This window comes from Nanorana parkeri, unplaced genomic scaffold (assembly GCF_000935625.1).
Source record: "Nanorana parkeri isolate BGI_ZX_2015 unplaced genomic scaffold, ASM93562v1 scaffold170, whole genome shotgun sequence".
In the NCBI taxonomy this organism is placed as follows: Eukaryota; Metazoa; Chordata; class Amphibia; order Anura; family Dicroglossidae; genus Nanorana; species Nanorana parkeri.
The window spans coordinates 859,370-884,354 of NW_017306438.1; the positions used below are offsets into that span (position 1 = coordinate 859,370).

The 24,985-nt window shown below is 40.6% G+C and overlaps 1 protein-coding gene across 2 annotated transcripts in view; it reads right to left on the minus strand.

Moving 5' to 3' along the window:
- Positions 1-24,985, minus strand: part of ISM1 (isthmin 1) — a 50,789-nt gene that overhangs the window by 13,268 nt on the left and 12,536 nt on the right. The window contains exon 4 of one of the 2 annotated variants that reach the window (XM_018554728.1): positions 10,188-10,387. In XM_018554728.1, coding sequence (XP_018410230.1) covers positions 10,188-10,387 — 200 coding nt within the window. Of the gene's footprint in view, positions 1-10,187; positions 10,410-24,985 lie in introns of both variants that reach the window. The other variant, XM_018554727.1, reaches the window with a different exon arrangement.

Consider the following 24,985-nt stretch of genomic DNA (forward strand, 5'->3'; position numbering starts at 1 on the left):
AGCAATGGATTCTACAGAGGAAAAAGACATGTGCTACCCAGATGTTTGAAAACACCGACACAGTCAAAGGACAGTAACATCTGCTTTAAGCTCCAGATTTTAATATATGTGCTCATACACCTAGAGGCCAGACAGTTCTTTTACTAATAAAACAAGGTTTTGGATATCACAAAAAGCAGACATAGCAGGTTAATACTTCCTATTTTGGGGAGTTATCGTGAAGAATATGGCTGGGGATTTGTATGTCTGAGAGCAAAAACAAAACCCGGCATAATTTGCTGTATGTATTGCCAACTGTAGAGAATTTGAAGATCGTTACTTTAGTCTTTGATGGCAAGCCAGATGACTTCTCGATCGTTGCCATTGGTATTGGAATTTTTTTACATTTATCATATGGATAACCTAATAGAGTTAGGCAACCTGTGATTCTGCCATTTCTTTGAAAGGGGTTTGAAGAACTTCTCCAACTCTTATTTAAAGGGACAGCAGAATATCTGTGTACTTAAGACATGTGATTAATCTGTGATGAACAATCTGTGTGCACGTTTCAGGGCAGCTATTATGATGCTAGCTTTAACTTCTCAGCTATGGGACCACCATAAAGCACATGATTAAACTGACATTAAAGTCAAATATTCCCACCCCCCAATGCTGCTTTAAGGACTTCACTTAAACAATGCCTCTTGATCTGATAATCTTCGTCCTTCCACTAGTATTCAGGAGTCCCCCCAGTGCTGGTGCCGGTCTCTGATCCACTGCAGACTCCTGCCTTCCTGTCCCACGGTGTCTATCCAATGTGCACACTCACAGCTGCATGCATTCAGCTCCACTGTGTGTCTCCTCTTCTCCCCACTAAAGATCTGTACTGCGCATGCGCCTGCGCCATCATCCTGCTCGGCCGCTCGAGAATCCTCAGACTGGAGCGTGCGACCGAGGCAAGTAATTATCTTTTTGGGAACTACTTTTTAAAATGTTGTTTTTGCATATATCTGCTTGCTAGCTGTAGATATATGCAACAAAAAAAAGGAAGGTTTAATTGTACTTAACCCCTTCGTGACTGACGACGTACAGTGTACGTCGCCAGCATCGGGGCTGTTTAAACAGACTCCCGGTGACTTTTGCCACCGGGACTCTGATCCATGAAAACCTAATCAGTGTCTTTAACATGCTATTACACGGGCAAATTGTCAACAGAAAAATTAGTCATTTAGGCCATCTTTGCCTTATTTGAGGAGTGGCTTGTTCTGTAGTGTACAATCCTAAACTCAGTACAGCAACCTGGTCACAGGGCTAAAGCGGACTTTCGCTCCCCCTCCCTTATATAAAATTGCCACACTGAAAGAAAAAACAAAAGGGAAGAGGTGTCAGAAAATACACCATACGTTTATTTTATTTATTTTTTTACCAGCCCAATTTGTCTACCCAATGATCCATTCACTCCCACCAGAAATTCAGCACCGCCATTTTAAAAAAAATGTCAGGCGAGTTTCATGCTGCTAACCGATATTCATGTTGCCAGAGGCCATGGCAACATATAATCAATTATATTAAAAAAAAAAAAAAAAAAGAAGAAGGAACCAGAGCAGCTAGTGGGAGACACGCTGGTTTACACACCCCAAAGTGTGGGAAAGGATTAGTGCAGGGAGCTCTGCCACAGAGTATAGTTTCTGCAAACAGGCCACGGGACAGGCACAAACTAACTTCTATAAAAAAGCTGATTGTTGGGTAACCTGATGTTGGAGAAAATGCTGCCAAAACTATGACCTTCTATAGCAGCACTTCTCCCTATATATGTGCCCAAAGTTTATTTTACAAACTTTTTTGCATGAAATTCCCAGTGGAGAGAGAGTGAGAGAGAGAGAGCGCAACTTGCTTTGAGGCTTCATATGTCTGATTGAAACCTCACACTCTACAGTCTGATAAGGGAGTGGTCACTGCTTAGATCACTCATTAAAGTGGAAGTAGCATTTTCTAAAAATGCTGACAGGTAGGACTTTTATGACAGATGAAACTCTGTATGCTTCTTCCTGTCGGTAAGTGTTTGTGTACACTGAGCCGGTAAGGTTCTGTGCCAGGAAGTAACTCCTGTGTGCATGTACAGGCGTTACATCATCCCAGTCAATCAAGTGGCAGAGAGCGCCGAATCTGGAAGACCAGGTGAAGATGGGACATCGCAGTGCTGGAGGGGGATTGCCTGCAGTGCGAGTCTGCTGTGCATACTAGTATCTTATGGCAAAACACCTCCTGGGGGCCCAACATTTTCTTTTTCTATTGGCAGCTTACGATTGCTATAACAACCAGATTTTTTAAGCACAGCTAAAGAGAAAGGAACATAAATATGTGAAAATGATGCTAGAGCTCTACCTGCTGGGTGGAGAGTAGACAGCAAAATATCAATATGTAATATTTCATATTTTACACACCAAAAGACAAAAAAAGAAAAAGGTTTTAATACTGAACAAAAAAAAAAAAGGGAACAAAAAAAACAAAAACTACACATTGTAATGCCAATAATATTTGAATGATGAAGCATTATTGTAGTTGTACCTGCTACACGTTCAGCTTAGCCTTAGTTTATCTACACAAAAACACTCACTATAGAAAGACTTAGCAGCCAACAAGACATTAATTCCAGCTAAATGTTTAAGGGTTAGGACATTTTTTATTATATAAAGCTGGAATGGCCTTCTCCATTACCTAAAAAGGAGGCCATTCAAAAGTTTCCAGTGGAAAACTATGGGGGTTGATTTACTAAAGGCAAATAGGCTGTTCACTTTGTTAGGGAAAGAGCTCTTTCCTGCTTATACAACACTGGCTGCTGCCTCTGTCACTCACTCATCTATAATGGTCTCAAGCTACCAATCTGTTGCCTGCTTGCACTTTTGTTATTTTATATCTTTGCCAACAGCACACTTGGCAGGCAGCAAGCCCAGAAATAAGTGGGTACAGATTTAATTACCCTACTGAGAAAATCAGAGCTTAGACTACAATATTAACCCTGCTGACTACTTCTACAAATTTGCTAGTACAAACCCTATAAAATATCTATTCGGCTTTATTATAGTGCACGTGCATTTCTGACCAACTGTAGAATGGATGGAGTTATGACTGGATGGTATTTTTATATAAATCAAAAGATGTAAAATAGGCAGCAATGGCTTCCTCCCTCCAGTGACCTACCCAGCTTGTAATACTACAAAAGCTGGAATAGCCTTAGGAATTGCAGAATTTCTAAACCCACTACAATGACATTTTGAAAGAAGCCACTTTATTCCCATTCAAGATAAACTGACCCGATTAAAGAAATTACAGGCATTACTGAAACAACTGTTTATATTATTAAAAGGTAGGAAATTGCACTCAAAACAAGACGTTGAAATTGTTAACATCTGTATTTAGAACTGCCACTTAAATTTCAGCTCTGTCTAGTGTTTAGGATCTGTGTTCAGTGCGTCTTTACATTTTGCCAAGCAGATAACATTGTCAAAAGAAAACAACTTTAACATGAAGAAGCAATTGTTTTGAGCAAAAAAAAAAAACGGAAAAATGTATAACATGGACAAACTCACTGAACATATAAATTTTTGAAACATCCATGAAATACAAAATGTTATATTCATAATTGCCTGTGATGTATAAAAATACCACTGCTGTTTCTTGATCTTTTCCAAAGCATTTCACAAAGAACATTCACCTCTGTCCCTGTCCTGCTGAAGAGCTCACAATCCAATATTTCTATGGCAATTATACAGACACGGGAAATATGAGAGGCAGCCAATCAACCATTACGCATTTTTAAAATTTTGTAAAGTACATGCATTGGATTGTAGGGGGTAAGTGGAACCCCTGGAGGAAACCCCACTCATACACTGTGTGACTATATACCTTCCATGCAGTGTCCTAAAGCAGGACATATACTAGTAGAATTTTGTTCCAAATACTTTGTCAGAACATTCATTTAATTTTCTAATAGTTAGTTAATGGGGTCAGATCGATGATTGACCATAGTGATGAAAAAAAACAAAAAAACCTGGGGCAGGATGGGAAATTATTCCCGATTGAACATGCTAACCGTAAACATGGTTTTCCTTCAAGAAAATTCATTTCCAAAATCAAAATTTCATTTGATATTAAAATACAAAACAAATCTACAAGTCTCTGATGGCATTACTGAATTTTCTGACAAGATTTTTTGTATCAACGTTGTATCAACCAGTGTATGGCCAAGCTGCAAGGAAAGACCGTGTTGCCAAGTGTTTTGTTGTTCACAAACATGTGGAAGAATGGTCACAGGGACAAATAAAAAAAGAGTGAATCTTTACAAAAATGGACACAGATGACAGGGGGGCAGGAAGAGTGCTCAGGGAGGACCTCAGATGTGTAATGGTCAGTTACGATCTGGTGAGCAGAGAGGTGATATAATTTTGGTCTAATAGAAGCATGGAGTGCCACAGTAGATTGAGAGCCCAGGCAGGGTCAGTTATTCATTTCAAATCACAACTTTTAGGATTCCAGGACTGCTGGATAATTCTCTCAATAGAAATGCATGGTTTTTGGGATCCCGGAACATTGCAAACTGTCAAGTGGATAATAGAAGAGTGGTGCACTTGGCTCCTCTATATGAAACCAATGTTGAGTCAGAACAGTAAAACCCACGCAAGAAATACAACTTTATGCTGAAAGGTTCCTCAAGTGTGGTCATTTTTTCATAATCTGGAAACGTTTGGGCCAGAGTTTGTTTTTCAGTTGTCTCAGTGTGTCCATTGGATGGTGATGTACAACACCAGAGAATTTGTTCCATCAACCGTGCAAGTCATTATTTGCGATCAGCAGCATTATCACTGGAATGCAAGGCACAATACTACCTTTAACCATGTAAAGGTCTTATAAAACTGAGTGATACAAAGTCAACAGACATCTGAAGAACATGTTGCTCAGTATAATACGATCACACAAGTCTTCAAAAACCAAAAAAAAACTGTTCCGGATGCCTACAATCTAAACTTTCTTTTTATCTTGCTATATAATCCTGGTGATCTCTTTAAACATTCGAGGCGAATAAAGCACAATAAGTTATCTGAAGACACTACAGTTGCCGATGCCTACAGCTGCTAGTTATAGGAAAATACTAGTATAATTTTAATGAGTGCACATTTTATGTGTCATGTTTTTCTGAAAAAACATTTGGGGCTAATCTATTTATTTTGCTTGCTATATAATCCTGATTATGTCTTTATTTAAAACAATCAATTCACAACAAAGGATAACAAAAAGCACTATGGGTCATCTGAAGAAACAGTATAGCAGTAGCTGTCCCTTTTTAGATATGGTCTCATTTAAATGTCAGATTAGGCCATATAAAAGAGAGAAAGTGAGGTGGATGAGCAACTCTGCTCATTCACTTGTGTGTAAATTGCAGCTTGAGCTACTGACCTCTATAAGAGGCTTTCATATCAGCTGGTGAAGGGATACCAAAAATCATGAGAAAAAAAAAGGAGCCAAAATCTTCACCTGCTGACTTAACCACTTCCAGCAGGCTCACGTAAATGTACATCCACCGCTGGAAGTGGTTATACCAAGAACCGGGCTGCTACTGCAGCCCAGTTCTTGGTACAGTTTTAAACAGCCAGTGATTGGTGTTTAAATACAAGTGATCCGGCGTCAATACAGGCGCCGGATCGCTTGTACGGTGCAGAGCTGTGTCCCTCCCCCCCCCCTCGGCTTCCCGGGCTCCACTGTCCCCCATGTGAGCCCAGGACCGGCGTGGAGGGTCTCCCCTGATAGATCGGAGGAGAGATCCATGGCTGGATCACTGGACCTGGAAGTGATGTGCATTACATCACTTCTGGTGTCACTGTGCACAATCTCTGGCTCCCAGAGCCAGAAGAAGCTGATAAAGCAGATCTCTGCTTCACCCCCGGATGTCTCCAGAAAGAGGACATGTCACATTTGCTATTACATAGGGGGCTTGTTAGCCCTTTATGCAATAGCAAAAAAGCGGAGGGTAAAAAAAAAGATAAAATAAATACAATTGCAAAAATTAAAAGAACTAAAAAAAAAAAAATTTGCTATTTTTTTATAAGTCCCCCACACCCCATGTGCACGCACATACAACGCAAACACATGTCAGATGCACCTATCTGCAAAAACAAATACTTGCGCCACACATGTTACATATCGTCGCGAGCATCGGAGTGAGAGCAATAATTCTAGGCCCATCAATGTTAGCACTAAACTGATGAACCGTAAAAGCGTCTAAAGCATTGCCTATGGAAAATTTTGGTTATTGTAGTTTTTTGCGGTTTCATGGATGCACGCAATTTTAAGGCTCGACATGTTTGGTATTTATTTACCCGGCGCGACCCCATCTTTTATATTTTACCAAAAAATTGGGCATTGGATTCCGTTTCTGTGCACTAAATTTCATGTTAGTGTATTTTATCCTACAAATACTTGTTTAATAAACATTTGCACAAATACCGTGGGACATAAAAAATTGCAACTAGCATCTTTTAATTCTACAGGGCCTCTGTTTTCAGAAAATAGATAATTGTTTGGGGGTCTGAAGCTGTTTTCTAGCCAAAAAGTCTGATTTTTATCATGCGTGCACATAAGAAATTGCTCCAGGCAGAAAATGGTTAAAATGTAAAACATTAATATGCAAAATTTTATATTAGTGGTTTAAAAAAAAAAAAAAAAAACTTTATAAAGAACATAAAACTATAAAAAAATAAGAACATAAAACTATATGTTCTTGTAAAATTGGCAGAGTGCAATTTTTTTTTTTTTTAAACGGCAGAGGGGAAAATGTATGAATCAAGCTTTGGTGTTAAAATCACTGCTCCAGTATTGCCTCAATACAAAACTGATAACCTCCCCCCTCATGGGCTTTATAGTCAGATGGAAACATACACAACCAATAACTGACAGTATAGATAAGAGTTGTGTAGTTCCATGGTAATGCAGTAAGGACCACCAAAGAATTAAAAATTTACTCCACGCACAAAAACAAAAAGCAGTTCTTTGTAGATGAAATCTATGGCAATGTGGCAGCTGTTACAAACTCAGAGTCTTTTTCAGTCAACTGCTTATTTACAGAATTAAGAGGAAAAAAAATGATAAGAAATGAGACATGACCTATGTCAGTATAAAGATCTTAGGCAAGGCATTCTACTTGTGTTAACCATTTAGCAGGGGGCTCTGCACTGCAAACAGACTCAAGACAGCTGTCATAACTGGTACCCCACACAGATCACAAAATGACCTGTTACTGACGTCAGTGGAAGTAAACAAGCAGTCTGTACAGAGTTTTTAAGACAGCAGCCGCCAGACCAGCAGAAAGACAACATAACATTCAAGGAATATATATACACAAGATTATATCAGTAAAGATATCTACCTAAAGTTATCAATAAAGAAGTCAGTCAGTTCTACTGCCAACAAGGAACATGGAAAGCAGTGTGACAGATGAGCTCATCAGTGTGCCGCTTCTCCTTCAATGTCCAGTCACAAGCTGGGGGAGGTATAAAACCTGCAAGTGTTACTTAACTGCAGTAGAGGAAAAAAAAAAAACACGCACCAGCTCGGGTCTACTCCTTATCTTGTTAGTTCGAGCCGAGTTTGTTAGAACCAGGTAGAAAATGATCTACAACATAGTAGGTGCTGGGCAGGGAGGGCTCAGACAAGCAGCATTCATTAAGACGAAGTATTGACAAGCTTTAACTTTAAGCTTTTTATGCTCTTCAGGTGGTAGAGCAAAGCCCTGGGAAGACAAAGCAAATGGCTGAAAATATCACAGATAACATCTTGTGGGTGAAGTCAGTATTCTCAAGGACACACATTAAAGCTTACGCTATACATATTGACGCAAGGGGTTTTTCAGCATTGCCAAATCGCAAAAACTATGTAATGATGCCTCTCTGTATAGGCCCTAAGCAAAAAAACTAAACAAAACTGAACTAAACCTCATGCAGATGATAAAAAAGGATTTTTTTTAAATAAATAAAACATTTCCTAAATAAAATTGTTAAATCTTTTATACACACTCTTTCAATAGCATCAGTCTTAATTTCAATTTAGTCAAATGAGATATAGATAGATTAATGGTTTGAGGTTGTCTGCACCTTATCCATGTATTCACTAAACGTATGTGAAATTTTTATAATTCAATAATTATGCCAAGAGTCAGAAGAGATTATGAACAACAGATAAATCACACCTCCGGCTCCTTTCATGTGAAGTTTCAGTAGCAGACATTTGGCAATCCACGGCTGGGTGACAGTGAATTATTATTACTACTGATCTTTTCATGTCTTAGAGGTCAGACATTAAACAGGGAGCATCCTGACTTGTCATGTTTTCTAGTTCAGAGGCTAATGCTGCAGGAGAAGGTACATGGAAGCTTTGCTAAGGAAGCAAAATAATGCCCTGGAACACAGGTAAAAGGACTTGTCTTTAAACAAACATCTTTTCAATTTTCCAGGCCATCCCTTCTCTTGGATGTAAAACCTTTTTACAGAACTCAGTGGCTCAAGCTTTAATTTAAAAAACACACACACCCCACTTTAAGTAGTCAGAGAAGGGCCTCATACCTTATTTTGTAGTGAATTATCCCAAACCTTGATGATATAGCTGGGCATGGCTGTGCAGCCATGCTAAATTCAAATAATTCCCATAGCAAAAGTGTGTGTGTGTAGGGGGTGAGGGCAGGAGTGGGTGAAAGAGTGGTAAGAGTGGTGGTGGTTGAGTTGTAAGGGAGGGGAGCCAGGGTGGGTGGCGGTGGCAGAGTGGTGAGAGCATGAGGGGTGGCAGAGTCCTTAAGCGGGTAGGGAAAATGCCAAGAGTGGGGGTAGGTGGTTGGGCATGTACTGTAGCAGGGTGATGGCAGAGGGGACAGAGTAGTAAAGTCAAATTTGGTTTCACTCCCACATTCCTAAAACGCTACCACCAATATGGCAGCAAAATACTTCACATGCTTGGTAGTGATCATGCATATGCATGATATCGTTGGCAGGTTTCGGTCATCACAATATGGGAGTACAAACTGCATACCACCACACAGACACAGGTTTTTACAGCCATATTGAAAACAGCCATTCAGGAGCATGGAAGTGAAACTCCTCCTGTTCACGATCGTTTCACTGCAGTGCGCATGTGCAGAACATAGTGACATCTAGTATGCATGTCTAGGGCAAAGTCAGCTGAGAATATCAGTTACATTATATCCACCTGCCATCTTGATAGATGTAACACCCACGCCATCTTAGAATAGTCAAGGGGGGAATGTTACTCTTTAAAACTTGGCCTTTGTAAATACAATTTTTTTTTCTGTACACTTTTCAGTTGTAGTATCTAATACTGGTCTTACATCTGTATTATGAACATTCAACCTGAAGTTCCACCTGGAACTAAGGGTGGGGTGAGGAGGAGAGAAGGAAAATGCCATTTCACATCCTGTATTCGTCTTTAAATATAACGGTATAATGTATTAATAAATATCTAGCTGAATGAATGTGTAAAACTATTCTTTGTGTGGACATTGTCCTTTTTTGTTTGGACATCAACCACAATCTGGATTAATACTACAGTTTGGGGATGTTTTTATATTTAGCTTCTGGCACCATGGGAATTCCATTCTTTTGGAATTTCTAAAACTTGAGGTTCCTCTAACTGTTGAATATTGTTTATTTTGACTTCTAGCTGAGGAACAATGGTCTCATTATGTTAGAACTTTCGTTTGAGAAGTACTTTTCCTTGCCTGTAAGGCAATAGCTTTGGAGATGGATGAACTTTAGACCGCCTACACTCACGTTCTGGTAGAAATTTGTTAATCATATAATTCCCTATCAAAACATCATAAAGAACAGGAAATGTCAAAATAAAATGTTTGGAAAAAAAGAAAAGAGTGGCGAGTATAGTGCGACTCCAGGATCACCTCTACCCGGTTCTAGACAACCATGTAAATAGACTGTTAGGTTAATATTAGATGAAGCATGTAACCATTTTAGCAGCTGTAGTCAATTTCTATGCAAAATATATGTATATATATTTATTTTCTCCCCCCTTATTTATTTGCATGAACTTGCCTTCTCTGTATATTGGGAGCATTGAGTACATGCTGTTATGAGCTATGGCAACACTGATCTGGCATGTCTTGACTACAAAAGTTTTAAAGTGCTTAATTTTACCTGAATGTTTGGATTCTGACCATTAATGTCTGCTTTGGAGAGGTCTGGAAAGTTTGGAAGATCCAGAAGGAAAGATCCTGTTCCATCTCTTTGTAAAGGGGAGTGTCCATCGGTCATAAAACGATGTTTGGGGAGAGACCGGTGTGTTGCTTGGTCATCCAGATACTCCGGTCTTTCACCATGGGAAAATGGATAGCTGCCTTCAGAGAAGGCCTCAGCATTCTATAGAAATTAAAATGGGGGAAAAAAACAAACAAAAAACACACACCATTAGAAACAAATTTTACAATGTACACTTGGGTTTGCAGAAAAAAAAAAAAACATAAAATGCATCTCTTACAAATCTTAAAGCTATTTTCCAGTCTAACATTAAAACTTTGCTTTACAATAACTCGAGGAAAAAAAAAAACAGTCTACCTACCAGCTGGCTCGACTTTTATTCCTGGCATTTACCTTTTACCCACCAGGCTAAATCTCTCTAGTTAGTTAATAGTATCCTGATCTTTAAGGGAACAATTTAGAACGCAGAACGGATACCGCTCTCAGTACGGCATCACAGCACTGCATCTGCATTAGAAGTTTCATTGATAAAACGTGAAGCTTGTGGTGTCTGTTGGGCATGTTCTCGAAAGAGAATACTCTGATTAGGAGGAGAGCCCAATCACATGACCTGTCAAGGGACTTTTTTCCCCTAGTCCTAATTAATGGGGTTTTAGAGTCTCAAAGTAAGTGATCAAAAAGCACAACACCGTTTTAGAAAAATGCCAGGGTATTGTTCTTAAAGCAGTAGTATGACTGCGGTTTCGGATTTACAAATTGTCCCTTATAAAGTGTATGCTAGGCGAAAAAGAAAAAAAAGAATATCAAATAAAAAGATAATTGTTTTTACTATTATTATATACATCCCTGCAATACATAAACAATTCCCCATGTTTTATCCCTTTAAAGACTTCAGCAATGTGTAAATGCACTCAGCTCCAAAATCTTGTTTTTGTGCACTGAGTGGTGACTGTCCTGCCCAGTTCTCTTTTGCTAAACTACTCAAACCCTCCCATCTCCATTACATAGACACCAAGATAAGGACTACTAGTGCATAGAACTCTCCTTGAGATAACATAGGAAGTGCGCAAAAGAGACAGGACAGCTCTGAATTTCTGACATGATCAACAGGTATTTTTAGTACTCATAAAACAGATATAACAAAAACACTTTCAATGAATGCTTAACAGGCCAAAATGGAGCAAATAAGAGAAGTTAGTCTCTTGTATCCCCATATACACTAAAGCACAGCACAGAATCAAAGAGGTGGTCATCTCTCCCAGAAGCTTGGAGAAATGTCTGTCAAATCTGACTACACCAAAAGTGATCCTGATTTTATATTAAATATGCCAAATCAAGTCTTACATAAGAAGACTCACATCTCTTGTTGTCCGAGCTGTAAATCTTGAGGCATGTTCCCCTGAGGTCCACGTGGAAATACTTCTGCAAATGCAGCTCTCCTAGGTCTCCCACAGCCCTCACCAGGTTCCTACGGATGACCTCCATATCATTGCAGCACTTAGTGGTAATAAGGTGTTTGACACTCAAGAAGTGTCAGTTTCCCAGTGGACTTCAGGAAACTGTTTTTTAGGGTTGCAAGTTCATTGGCCTGGGCAGCAGCAGAGGTAAATATAAAAATGTATTTTATATGTAAAAACTATATTTGGCATAGTTAATATTGCTACAAGGTTGCTTTAATTCTATAAAATTAAGATAAAAGGGGATTATAGAGTAATGCCAAAAGAAATTTTGCAAAACACAACAGGGAGTGAGGAGGAAATTTCTATAAAAGTAATGGAAACATCTTTTAAGAGAGACCAGAACAAGTGTCCCCCCTAGAACATTTCCCTCTTTCTGTTCCAGGGACCTAATTTTTGTTTTGTTCATATTCCATCACTTTCAGTTCCAGTGGAAATGGTTACCAGGACAAAGAGGGTGAATCATCCCAGGGAAATAGACAGCAATAAAACATAAATAAATGCACTGGGGTTGTAGACCACACTACCTCGAAAGATTAAATCTAGGAATACTATTAGCATAGTTCTGTATTAAAAATAATAAATATATTGTCATGGGACCATGCTTTCTTTCTCCCATTGTCTGCAGGGTCAGGGCTGTGGACATGGTGAATCCATGGCACATTGTCATTTTCTGTGAAGTTGCGGAGGGTTAAGACATCCCCAGTTGGCTTTAGGGCCCCACTTCTTAGCTTACAGAGTAGTTCCACTTCTGCAGCCAAATTGGAATGAACAGCTATTTTAGATTTGTTATACTGCATGTTCCAAATAACAAAGCATTCATTAATTTTTTTTTAAATTAGAACATGAACGCGAACACACACACACGCGAACACACACACATGGGACGCCTGCCTATTTGTGTCATCCCCAAACTGTTCCTACAAAGTTGGGAGAGTTAAATTCTCCAAAATGTCTTGGTATGCTGATGCCTTAAGAGTTCCTTTCACTGGAACTGAGGGGCCAAGCCCAACCCCTGACAAACAACCCCAAACCATAATCCCCCCCCCCACCAAACTTTACACTTGGCACAATGCAGTCAGGCAAGTACTGTTCTCCTGGCAACCGCCAAACCCAGACATATCCATCGGATTGCCAGACAGAGAAGCGCGTTTCGTCACTCCAGAGAACACGTCTCCAACTCTCTAGAGTCCAGTGGCAGCGTGCTTTACACCACTGCATCTGACGCTTTGCATTGCACTTAGTGATGTAAGGCTTGGATGCAGCTGCTCTGCCATGGAAACCCATTCCATGAAGCTCTCTATGCACTGTTGTGCCAATCTGAATGCCACACGAAGTTTGGAGGTCTGTAGCGATTGACTCTGCAGACAGACGGCGACGTCTGCGCTTCAGCATGTGCTGACCCCGCTCTGTAATTTTCTGTGGCTGTGTTGCTTATCCCAGTTGCTTCCACTTTGTTATAATACCACCAACAGTTGACCGTGGAATATTTAGTAGCAAGGAAATTTCACAGATGGACTTATTGCACAGGAGGCAACCTATCACGGTACCACGCTTGAATTCACTGAGCTCCTGAGAGTGACCCATTCTTTCACAAATGTTTGTAGAAGCGTCTGCATGCCTAGGTGCTTGATTTTATACACCTGTGGCCATGGAGGTGATTGGAACACCTGAATCCAATGATTTGGAGGGGTGTCACAATACTTTTGGCAATAATAATTTTATATACACACACATAATATATATATATTTACATTTTTAGGTGCTTTTCTTAAAAATACTACCTAGCTTCTCCCCTATGTACTATTGAGGGGAAACTGGCAGGAATAACATGCGATTAACACGGCTCTATTAAAAGCTAAAAGGAAAAAAAACTTTCAGTATTACATGCAGCAGTTAAAAAAGGAGCACTTTATGCAATTTGACTTTTAGGGTATTCACACACTCTAAGAAAGCCTGAATATTTTGTCTCCATTCTGAACAGAGAAAAGGCATAATTAGAAAAATAAGACTGAAAAACATTGACCTGTGTGTTTGATTAAACATAAAAAAATAAATTCTATTTGAGAGTATGGAGACCAGTCAAATGCATCTCATAAGGACTTCTCTAGCTGCCAGCCAAATTGCCTCTGGAATTGCCTCCAAACTGTCTTTGAACAACCATACTAAAATGGTAAAAAAAGGTAGAACTGCGGGCTGTGCCAATACAATCAAAGCAATGATTTTAGGTTAAAAATAAACTAGATCGACTCTCCTACTGCTGCCACTTTCTGTAAACTAGTGGGAACAGCCAAATGTATCTAATAGAATAAATCATAGTGCCAATCAGCCAACAATAAAGACCAGGCAAACAAAATATTGGGAAGAATGTATAAAAATACTTATGTTAAGATAAGGAAACAGGAATTTCTTATCCCCAATGGAAATCATTTGAAGTCAGTGACTGGCTTCGCATTTCCACAACCCAGCCCATTTCCAGCATTTGCTGAAACCTCTAAAGCTGCTAACAACCAAACTATCTTTGGGGGTATCAAATGTTGAATATTTTTCAGATTGAGTTACCCTGGGATGGGTTTCAATGGTTCATGGTTCTGTTATTATTCAGCATGTTCTCAGCTTTGGTGTACTCATTACAACACCTTCCTTCCACACCCCTTCCGAAATTATCACAAGGAAACAGAGCAGCAGGGCTTATGTATAAAGTGTTTAGGATAGAACCATTCATCTATGCAACCAAAATCTTCCTTTCAGATCTACAATGCAATAAGGGGTAACATAATAGGCCCCTAAAAATGTACAGTCTTCCTTCAGATAGTCTTATTTGCTTGGCCCAATAAGAATGCATGCCTTAAAATGGTCCAGGAAAACAGTAAAATTTGCAATGATGTAAACAGTGTAGTTTCCACTGGCAACCATTCCTGCCTCCTTCTTATACTTCATTTGAATCCTTCCCTAGTTTCGCAATTTGAGCAATTACTTTGAGTACCTAGTGAACACGGTGCCCCATCACATATGCATCATTCTAAACAGCAATGTTAACAAGATTACATTTTAAGTGTCAAAACAGCCCTAACAGAACATTTGCACCTTAGGGCACTGAAGGTATTTAGGGCTCCATATGTACATGAAACATTAAAAAGGTGTTTACAGGCTTTAATCTACATACATACAAAACACCAATACAAAATGCCTATAAAAATATTCACCCCGTTGGAATATTTCATATATTGTCATTGAATCACAGTGGGTTTAAACAGTGTTAATGCTCTAGAAAAGTGTTCATCTTTTTTAGGCACAACACCCTTTAAAAGTTGCAAAACTTCGAAGTACCCCAGTATGAAATGTAACAGATTTTAGGAGTGTACTCCAGGGGAAAAAAAAAAAAAACACAAAACACATCAGAGCTACAATCATAGTTCTTCCTTCACACCACAAGTTCCCCTTCACATCAGGAGCCCTCTTGAACACCAGAATCCCCCCACTTTTACGTAGTCCCCTCCTTTAACATCAGAAGCCCCCTGTTCCCTTTCCATTAGGAGCCCTTTTCACATTATGAGAATTCTTCTCATCAGGAACCCCCTTCTACTTGGTTTTGAAAAAAATGGTATCAGGACATCCCTAGTTGGAAGATTTACCCTCTATTCCTATTCATGTGACAACTTAAAAATTTGGCTTTTCACTCACTTAGGCCCCGTTCACACCAAGGCTTTTGTGACACGTATTTTTCCCGCACTGAAACGCTCAGAACTCCCATTCACACCTGAGCGTAATGTCACACGTAGAAAAACGCCAGTAGCTGGAGAAAGTACAGGAGGCTTTTTTTTTTACCCAGATCAGTGCGATTTGTTCCCTTAGACTCAATAGAAAACGCAAATTGAAATTGTTGTTGTGCGTTTTGCCCATTTACACGAATGTGACAAACTTGCTTGTAAAAACGTGCAACTTTACGCGCAAAAACATGCGTAAACTGTGTGCAAAAACACGCAAAAAAAAGTGTGGAATCCGCACTGGAACGCAGTCGCCTGTGTGTGAACGAGGCCTTTCAGTTCAGGTGACAGAGGTCGTCTGGATAAACAGAGAATGTATCTCCCTAGCGGAGACACAGACCACAATAAAAACTGGAGGTTTAGCCCCTCATTTCTCTATTCAAATCTAAAAATTGATAAGATCTGCCAGCACAGTACAGACTAGGTTAGAAGACACCAATTCGGCCTTGGCTGGACTTCCCTGGCTATCTTCACCCATGCCGTCCTCTACTCGCTTGCACCCCACTATCGCACCCACACTCTTGATAGCCAGAGCAATCTTTCGTTCCACCGACATCTCTCCCTTCCCCTCGCCACTGGTCCCGGTGCTCGGCGACTCAGACTTTCCTCCTGGTGCTGAGAACCCTCGCCTTCGGGAGGCCAATAAGTTTAGGCTGTGCGACCTACATCTTGCCGGCCGGTGGCTATCAGTGGGAGAACTTAGAGACTTGACAGACCCCCCTCTTGATCTATGGGGTGCTTCACAACTGCGACACTTCCTACTCTCTATACCCCGACAACAGCAGATAACCAGGTTGATGACCCCCTTCGAACGGGTTTGTAAGGATGAGATGCCCACCCGCCATGCCATATCCCTTCTGTACTCCTCACTGATCTCCCCTCCCCCAGACTCATACCCGGAATTTGTGGTCAAATGGGAGAGAGACTTGAACATCACCTTCACATCGGCCCAAAAAGACTGCATACTACATTTGGCCCACCACACTTCTATGGCCTCCAAGACACAAGAACTGGGATACAAAATAGTTTCCCGGTGGTACAGAGTTCCCACAGTCCTCCATGCCATATATCCCCAGGTCCCATCCACATGCTGGAGATGCCAGAGTGCACCGGGCACGATGCTACACATATTTTGGTCCTGCCCTCAGCTGACCTCGTTCTGGAGGGGGGTGATTGCCACCATGAAGGACATAGTAATGGTGGACTTGGCGGACAACCCTGCTGTCTGCTTGCTACACTTGACCCATATGTCCACTGGGAAGTACAAGCGGTCCTTGTCTCGACATCTCCTGAATGCGGCCCGCTCCTGCATACCTCTGTTGTGGAAGCAGTCTTGCTGCCCAACCCTTAAGATGTGGTTCTCCAAGATTGATGAGATGTGTCTTATGGAAGACCTGACTTCTTCGATACGGAACACTGAGGAACTCTTCAAATCCGCCTGGAGGCCCTGGACCGCATTTCAGGGTTCAGAGGCCTACCAACAAGTTATGACCTTAGTACCCCCCAGAACCCAAATGGGGACGCCGACCCCACACGTTTGACGCGCTATTCTGCTCCACCCGGCCTATCTGAACTCCCACCCCTGCTGCTCTTCTTCTAATCTACTTCTACTCCCATGCTCCCTCCTTTACCCTCCCCCCTCCTGTTCCTTTAGATACTGAGCATGGCAGGCCTCTTGTTCACATGAAACCACATATGCGATACAACTGACACACACAAGAGATGGAGTGCTCTAGCCTTGAGTCTTGCTCTCTTGCTATACACCATACCAAGCTCACGTTACACATGGCGCATGCTTTTAAATGTCATATAGATTGCAGTACACCAGAGGTGCCTATGGTAGATATGTGTCGGACGTACTATTGGAACTGAGCAGCTCTGCTATGTGATGTCATGATAACTTCACTGTGACCGACGTTCACCCTATACCTCTGATGTCTGCAGATAATGTTATCGCGCTCCTGGGGCTATGCCTCTATGTACCCTTGTACCCTGTTTTTCTTTATGCAATAAAGCTGATTTTTGATTTAAAAAAAAAAAAAATGTAAATATACATTTTTTTAAGTTGTGAATGGTATCATGTAACTAATACAATGTAGGCGTTTTGGCTCCCAATTTGGCTTGAAAATTAGAAATACACTAGGGAAAGCATAATATATTAGTGGTTAGCACTTATGTCTTGCAACACTGGGGTTCAAATCCCAATCAGGGCACTATCTGCATGGAGTTAGCATGTACTCCCTGTTCTTTTTTTCTCTGGGTACTCCGGTTTCCTCCCACCCTCCAAAGACATGCTGGTAGGTCAAGGGCCCCTGTCTAAATCAGCCCTCTATGTATGCATGTGAAATGGGGACCTTAGAGTGCAAGCTCCTTGAGGGCAGGGACTGATGTAAATGCATAGAATGTAAAAGTTCTGTGTAAATTGTTGATGCTCTATAAATACATATGGGGGAGGCTGCATTAACGATGATTGGAAGAGCTGGAAAACTCAATAATTATAATCCAAGCATTTTCATCTTTTATGGGAATTATTTTACCGTTCTATACAAAAACATCAGATTACACATGTTTAATGCGGTGTGTGAAAACCTTCAAATAAGTGACCTCACTATACAAACCTTGAAACAATCGGATTGTAAAATGCATTATCATTGGTTTCTTTTCTTGCTCTGTTCTGTGCCCTGACCTCAAAAGGTCACATATTTAACAGCCATAAACAGCCTGCCTATGTGCCCAATTGGTCCCGAAAGCTCTTTAAGTTTATTTTTCTCCTCCACAATGTCACAAGTTTAATCCTTGTTAACTAAACTTTTAACCTTCCAACATTTTTGAACCTTCACATACCGCCTCATGCTGGGCAGCTGCTGGGGCATCTTGGAGGTGAGAAGACTATACTGTAAAGTATATGGCCGTGTTGCCAGGAAGAAAACAAGGTATAGGTCTAAAACAGTATATCAAGTTCTCAAACTAAGCAAGGGTTAACGGCACCATGCTTTCTTTTCATTCCTCAAGGGCCCTAATCTTCCACTATGTCAATGTTCTATTGTTACAACATCAAAGGGTCCCTACTGTGAGAGACACACGGTCAATGTGAAAAGGGTGAGCGCTGAATTTACTGCTTGACTTCATTCCTTTAAATAGGACAGTCACAGACATCAAACCCTAAACAAAAAAAGTCTACAGGGTGCAGCCTCAAAAAGTAAAATGCCATCTTAAAGTGTGTTTCCACTTTTTCAGCCAAATTGGGAGAATGCCTATTTTATATTTGTAACGTGTTCCCATTCACAGAGCAGAAGCTAAAGCTAAACAAAAAATAAAAAATGCTTTTGCAGTTTAAATTGCTTTTACTTTGGTTAGGGCTTTTGCAGTTTAAGAAGCCAAGAAACCCTAATCAAAGTAAAAGCAATTTAAAAAAGGGCAACTTCACCCTTATCTTTAAAATGACAACAAAGAAACTTTTAGAAATGTTTAGTAAACAGATACTTCTAGATAATTGCAGGCTTTTTATTCTTCGCATACCATTTTTCTTTTCCTCTCCATTCTTCTCACAGTGACCATTTTTACTAAAGACATGCTGGAAGGTTATTTGGCTCCTGTCTAAATTGGCCCTGTATGTATGCATGCGAGTGAGATAGGGACCTTAGATTGTAAGCTATGGTGTGTTTATGGGAGCCCACAACAAACGTATAGAGGAGCTTTCCCAAATTTGTCTGCAAAAAGTAGAAATACCAAGCTGGAAATACATGGTTAGAATTTCATAAGAAAAATCTGGTCAGGACAAGTGATAATGCTATCAGAGATTTGACTCATGCCATTCAAAATGTCGTTTGATTGACATCCCATTTTGGAATGGATTTTCCCGGTTACAATTTTGCTCCTTCAAGAAAATGTTTCTATCGTGATCATTCAATTTGTTTTTGTTTTTTATCACTATGCATGGACTCAAATTGATTTGACCACACTGACTGTTGGGAAACTGAACAAACGCTCAAAATATTTTTTTTACTGAATGAAAATGTAATCGCATATACCCGGCTTTAAAAGGGGGGCGCTAAACAAGGCTTTAGACCAGGGGTCTCAAAGTACCGGCCCGTGAGCCACTTGCAGCCTGCTGACAAGTCAGGCACATGGTCACGGACTGCGTACCAGACTTGCGAGAGCAGCTACACAGTCTGCATCTTTGTTGGCTGCAGACCGCAGAGCTGCTTCTTTTGGCCTGCGTCTTCACTGAATACCGGCCGAAAGGATGGATAAGTAAGGTCTGCACCAGACCGTACTAAACAACCCCTGGATCACCAGGGATTGTGCCTCAGTGCCTTCTCCCTACAGAAACATATCCAGGTGAGGGGGCTCCTACAGGTGAGGGGGCTCCTTGTTTTATTTTTTTAGGGGAGTGTATTATTGTGGTGGCAGGAATGGGGAGCGGGGGGCAGGGGAGTGTATTTATGTGATTGTATTCCTGTGTTTATGTATTAAGCCCCATTCACACCTGTATGTTTAGGTTTGTCAGGAACTTATGTTTTCCTGCAGTAGGAATCCCTAATCTGGCATTTACAAGCAGCAGCTGTCACCCCATTCAAGTTCTGTAGTTCACAGTGCTGAACTGGGCAAAACTGTTAACATTGCAGCAGGGGGCTGTTTTATCAATTGGACAGTAATTGTGTCCAGCATTTGTAGCATTAAAAAGACCTCCAAACTGTCGCACACATTCTAGAAGTCCTCCTGAGCACTTCAAGCACTTTGGGTCTATTCAGCTCTCACGCAGGAGGTTCCCCACAAGCGTGTGACACTTTAGAGACACAGACATCTTAAAAGACAATTCTCCTTATGAAGGAATTTAAGAATGAAACGTGAACTAGGATAAGGAAAGTGGTCACAATATGCGCTAGAAATCCAGGATACGACCTGTTTAAAAGACGCTGAGGATGCCACCAAATTGATAAATGTCCCCCATTGTGCTAGAAGGTGTCCCTCTGTCTCATCTCAGAAGGTTGGGAGCTATGCACTACAAGAATTTAAGAGCACACTGGTGTTCTGCCTGATCAACTTTTTTTTTCTTTGTACAGCATTTTTTTTTAAAAAAGGGATACAACATGCAGAAATATGCATGCATTGGAGACATACTGAATATGTGACTTTTAATTTGCCCATACATAGAGTAGACCAGGAGTCTGTCCAAATTAGCAGCCCATTTCCAAAGTTAGGAAGAGAAAGTTGATATTCTACTTCTTGTATAATCCTTGAAGTTTCTTACTGCATCTATTCTAAATTGAGTTTAGAGAGCTGGCTCCAACTCCAAGGACTTCAGATAAAGGTTCAAAAGGCAAACAGGTGCATTTCAGAGTAGAAAGGTCAATGACTACATTAACCTCGGAGCAGTCTTCAGTCTGCAACCACTAGAGACTGCAAATTACACTGGAGAAAAAAAAAACACAAAACAATTTTCATATTAAAAAAGCTAAAACCAAAAACATCAAACGGAAACAGACAATATCCAGTTGTATGCAACAAATGATTTCTTATTACAGAGGTACAGTTTACAAAACTATGAAAAAACCTGTTGATGTAAATGGTTTGCTGGTGGTTGGAACTGCATTGTGAGTAGAAGCTTGTATGTCATCCAGAACCAACAGAAACAGGATTTATTTACCAATTACTGCCATAAGTAGATTGTGGCCATTGAAAAATCAGTATTTAAAGACGTTTTGCATATAAAAAGCAAAAAAATAAAATAAAATATACATGTTAAATGCTAAACAGGTGGCTGAATTTCAGGCGGTTCTTCAGGAACTGGTTGAAAGTCACACAATGGGTGACCCTTCCGCCGCATTGGACTACATGGGCCAGCCTTCGCTACTCATCTGCATCAATGAACCTTGGCTGCCCATGACCCTGTTGCTGGTTCACTAGTTTCCCTTTCTTGGACCACTTTTGGTACATACTGACCACTGCATTTTGGAGTTGCTTTAACTCAGTCGTCTAGTCATCCGAATTTGGCCCTTGTAAAAGTCGCTCAAATCCTTATGCTTCAAACACATCAACATCAAGGACAAAAGGTTCACTTGCTGCCCAATATATCCCACCCACTTTCCAGTGCCATTGTAATCAGTGTTATTCTCTTTACCTCTCAGTGGTCATAATGTTATGGTTGATTGATGTGTGTACATACACATACAAAAAAAAATAAAAAAATGGACGAATGTGAATGGAGTAGAACATGTGTAAAAGGGTTTAATGTAAAGTTGGTCATTACTGAAGACCTGGGACAAAACTTTCCCTGGAAACATGTACATGCTCTGAAATTTTGGCCCACAAGAGCTTACCTCCAACACCCGCCATGGCCTGCCTTGAAGAAAAAGGTCAGAAAGTGGAACAGTTTTACCATTTACATTTAGCATCTAATCTAAAACAGACAGGGCTTAGCCGTTTCAGGTGAATGCGGCTCTGTATCAAGCAATCCTCCTAAAATATGGGAACCATTATACATGGCTCATATATAAAACGGTAACCGTTTCACATGCATTAAACAAAATATGCCCAATCCAATCCTCTAGCATGACCTATTTAAGACTGCTTAGTAAAAATTATGGTAGTAAAGCAGCATTATATATTTGCTGAAAAGCACATTTTACCACAAATAAAAAATTAATGTCCCTTTAATAAAACTCCTTTGAGCATTTTATAATCTTACATATTTCTTTATGGTCTTCCAGCACCTGCTTTAAGATATATTGGTATGACCTGAAAACCTATTAATTGTAATAATATAAACCACCTGTATCAGCAAGGAAACCCCAAAAACATGTTCTAGATAACATCCCAGCTAGTTTAAAAGCATTAAGATCAGAAAGTTTTCTGTATTATAGATGTCTGTGTTTGTAACACACACACACAGTTAGTTGAGTAGAAAGCAGTTATAGGATGACATGTGGATTGAAGCACAAGGCATCAAAGGGCGATTGCGGATATCTGCTTTTGTCTTTATCAAATTCTACAGGGGTATAAAAAAAAAAAAAAAGAAAGAAGAGGGATTGCTGTAAATCAATACACTTCATACTTGCTTCAGTATGCCACAACTACTGGTAACATTTAAAGCTAAAACCTAATCTGCTTATGCGCTGTCTTACCTGGTTCCTCCCTCCACACCCCTATCAACATGCCAATTACATTTTTAAATATAGACCCAATGACGCCCATCACTGGGTCCCTGTAAGGCAGGCAGATCATGGCTGGTGGGAGGGGCCATCCGGGAGCTTCCTGAAAACCACACAGCACGGCATGCAGTACCTTTTCTAAGCGCACTGCAGTGAGACGCAGTTCAAGTGTCTCACGTTGCGGTGAGCCCATAGATCGAGCTCATTGGCACTGTACGGGCACATGCACACCAGCAGCCGTGTGGTTGAGCAAGCCCTCAGTAAGTTGGCAACCATTGTTGCAATCATAGGTTGGGCAGCACATACACTCATACAACACCTGATATAGTCTTGCCACCTTTTTTTCAAGCGAAACCCGAACATTCTAGCGAGGTGCTGACATTTTTTTGGGAGAATGAGTCACGGCTTATTCACATGTAAATAGTGCCACCCATTCATATGTAAATATCACAGTCAAGACTATTTTCAGTGGGGAGCCAGTATCCCTAGCTTTATTTTGGTTGCCCCCTCCCCCCACACCCCCTCTGCCGGTCATGCTGTTTCCGGGTTTCTGTTGCCATGAAACCCAGACACAGCATTCAAAACCCAGACTGTTTGGGTCAATTCTGGACAGGTGGCAAACCTAGCCTGATATTGCATAAATGCAATAGGACACCAGACATGGTTGCCAGAAGGTGGGGTGTCATTCAGAATGACCTAGCACCAGCATACCTAGCATACACTGTTATTGTGCTGTGAGATAGCATTATGCTAAAGGCACAATTTTGTGCATGCTATGTTGTGAATGGGCCCTTACTTCACTTGGTTTGCTGAGTGGACAGCCTCTATTGCTTTAGTAAATCAACCCCTCTGTATAAAGTAAACATGAGGAAGCAAAAGATTGCTAACGACATTGTTTTTCCTTAAAGAAAGGAAAGAAACTTTCAGCTGCGATGAGACCCAGCAATCCTTCCTGGAACAGGCACGTAAAGTAGTGATGAAACGAAACACAAGACATAATGAAATATCAACAGACCTGCTATATCCATTATAGGGTGCAGAAAGAAGGCTTTGCATTGTGATCTCAAATATCACACGGCACGGCACATGCTACCTTACAAGAAATCCACTTCAATTCTGCACAGATGTTCTCCTAAATTGTCAAGGGAAAATCAATGATCTTTTCAACAGAAGGATTTTGTTCTCGAGATGGTCAGCGGTTTTCTTTTTAGAAGTGCCATCATTTCTTTATCACTTCTCCAGCTGTGTCTCTTCTTTTCTAATTTATCACAGCCAAAGTCAAGTTTAAGCTACTGGTAAAACCTCTTAAGGAAAACCTCACTCATGACCTCAAGCTGCAACCAGCATACTGGGGACTCCAAGAGGAAATTTTCTTTTCAAAAATCCATGACCCAATAACATACCAGCTCCTTACGGTCAATCAGTCATGATGATTCAGAGGTGGGGACAGGCTGAGACACCACTCACTCTCCATGATCCTGAAGCGGAGCACATACAGATAAATTTATTCCGGGTGTCAGGTTTAGGAGATCAGATCATTTGCATGATAGCAGCCTCCCCACCCAAATTCAAAAACGGTAACATAACGGTTAAATGGAAACTGGTTATAGTAGAGAAATAGCTCTGCAGATTAGTTACATACATTGCAAAGATTTAAAGGATCCACTCACACTATGCATTGTGTTAATGCACGGGCTTTCATTCCTTGAAGTGGACCTTCCATTAAAATGGTCTGCTTTACTCACCTCCCAAAATACAAATGGTTCCCAAAAGCCTCTGAAAAATAGCATTTGTTTTTGGGCGGTGGAGGGCTACGAGTTGAACAGACCTTCCATTTTCATGAAAGATTCAAATTTAAACAGCTAAAAGCCTTTCCCTTGCCAGGATGCAGAAGAAATGCTCTGAGTTGGGAGAAAAAAAAAAAAAAAGGGGGGAAGAAGGATAGATAGGTACAAAAAGGTCCAGAGTTCTACAATCAGCATGGGGCATAAGCTCTGCTATCTGTATTGACTTATAGGTCTGACTCAGCAGGGGGTGTGTAGACCTCTGGAGAAAGATTACTACTTCCACAGTGAGCAAGAGTCCTTTTAATACTGGCAGAAGTCAGGTTTGGCTAGAAACTGCTGCTTGCTGAAAAACCTAACTGTAAGGATGCCTTTTGCTGATGCCCCAGGAATGAATACAGTGGAGTAAGGGCTTGTTCACACCATGTCTGGATCATGTCTAGACCAGAACTGTTTGTTCCCGGACCAAAAAAGCATCCCAATGTATTCCTATGGTATTTCTGGACTCTGTTCACACCAGCGCAGTCTGTTCTGGTCCAGACAATAAAAATAATAATAAATATAAATATATATATA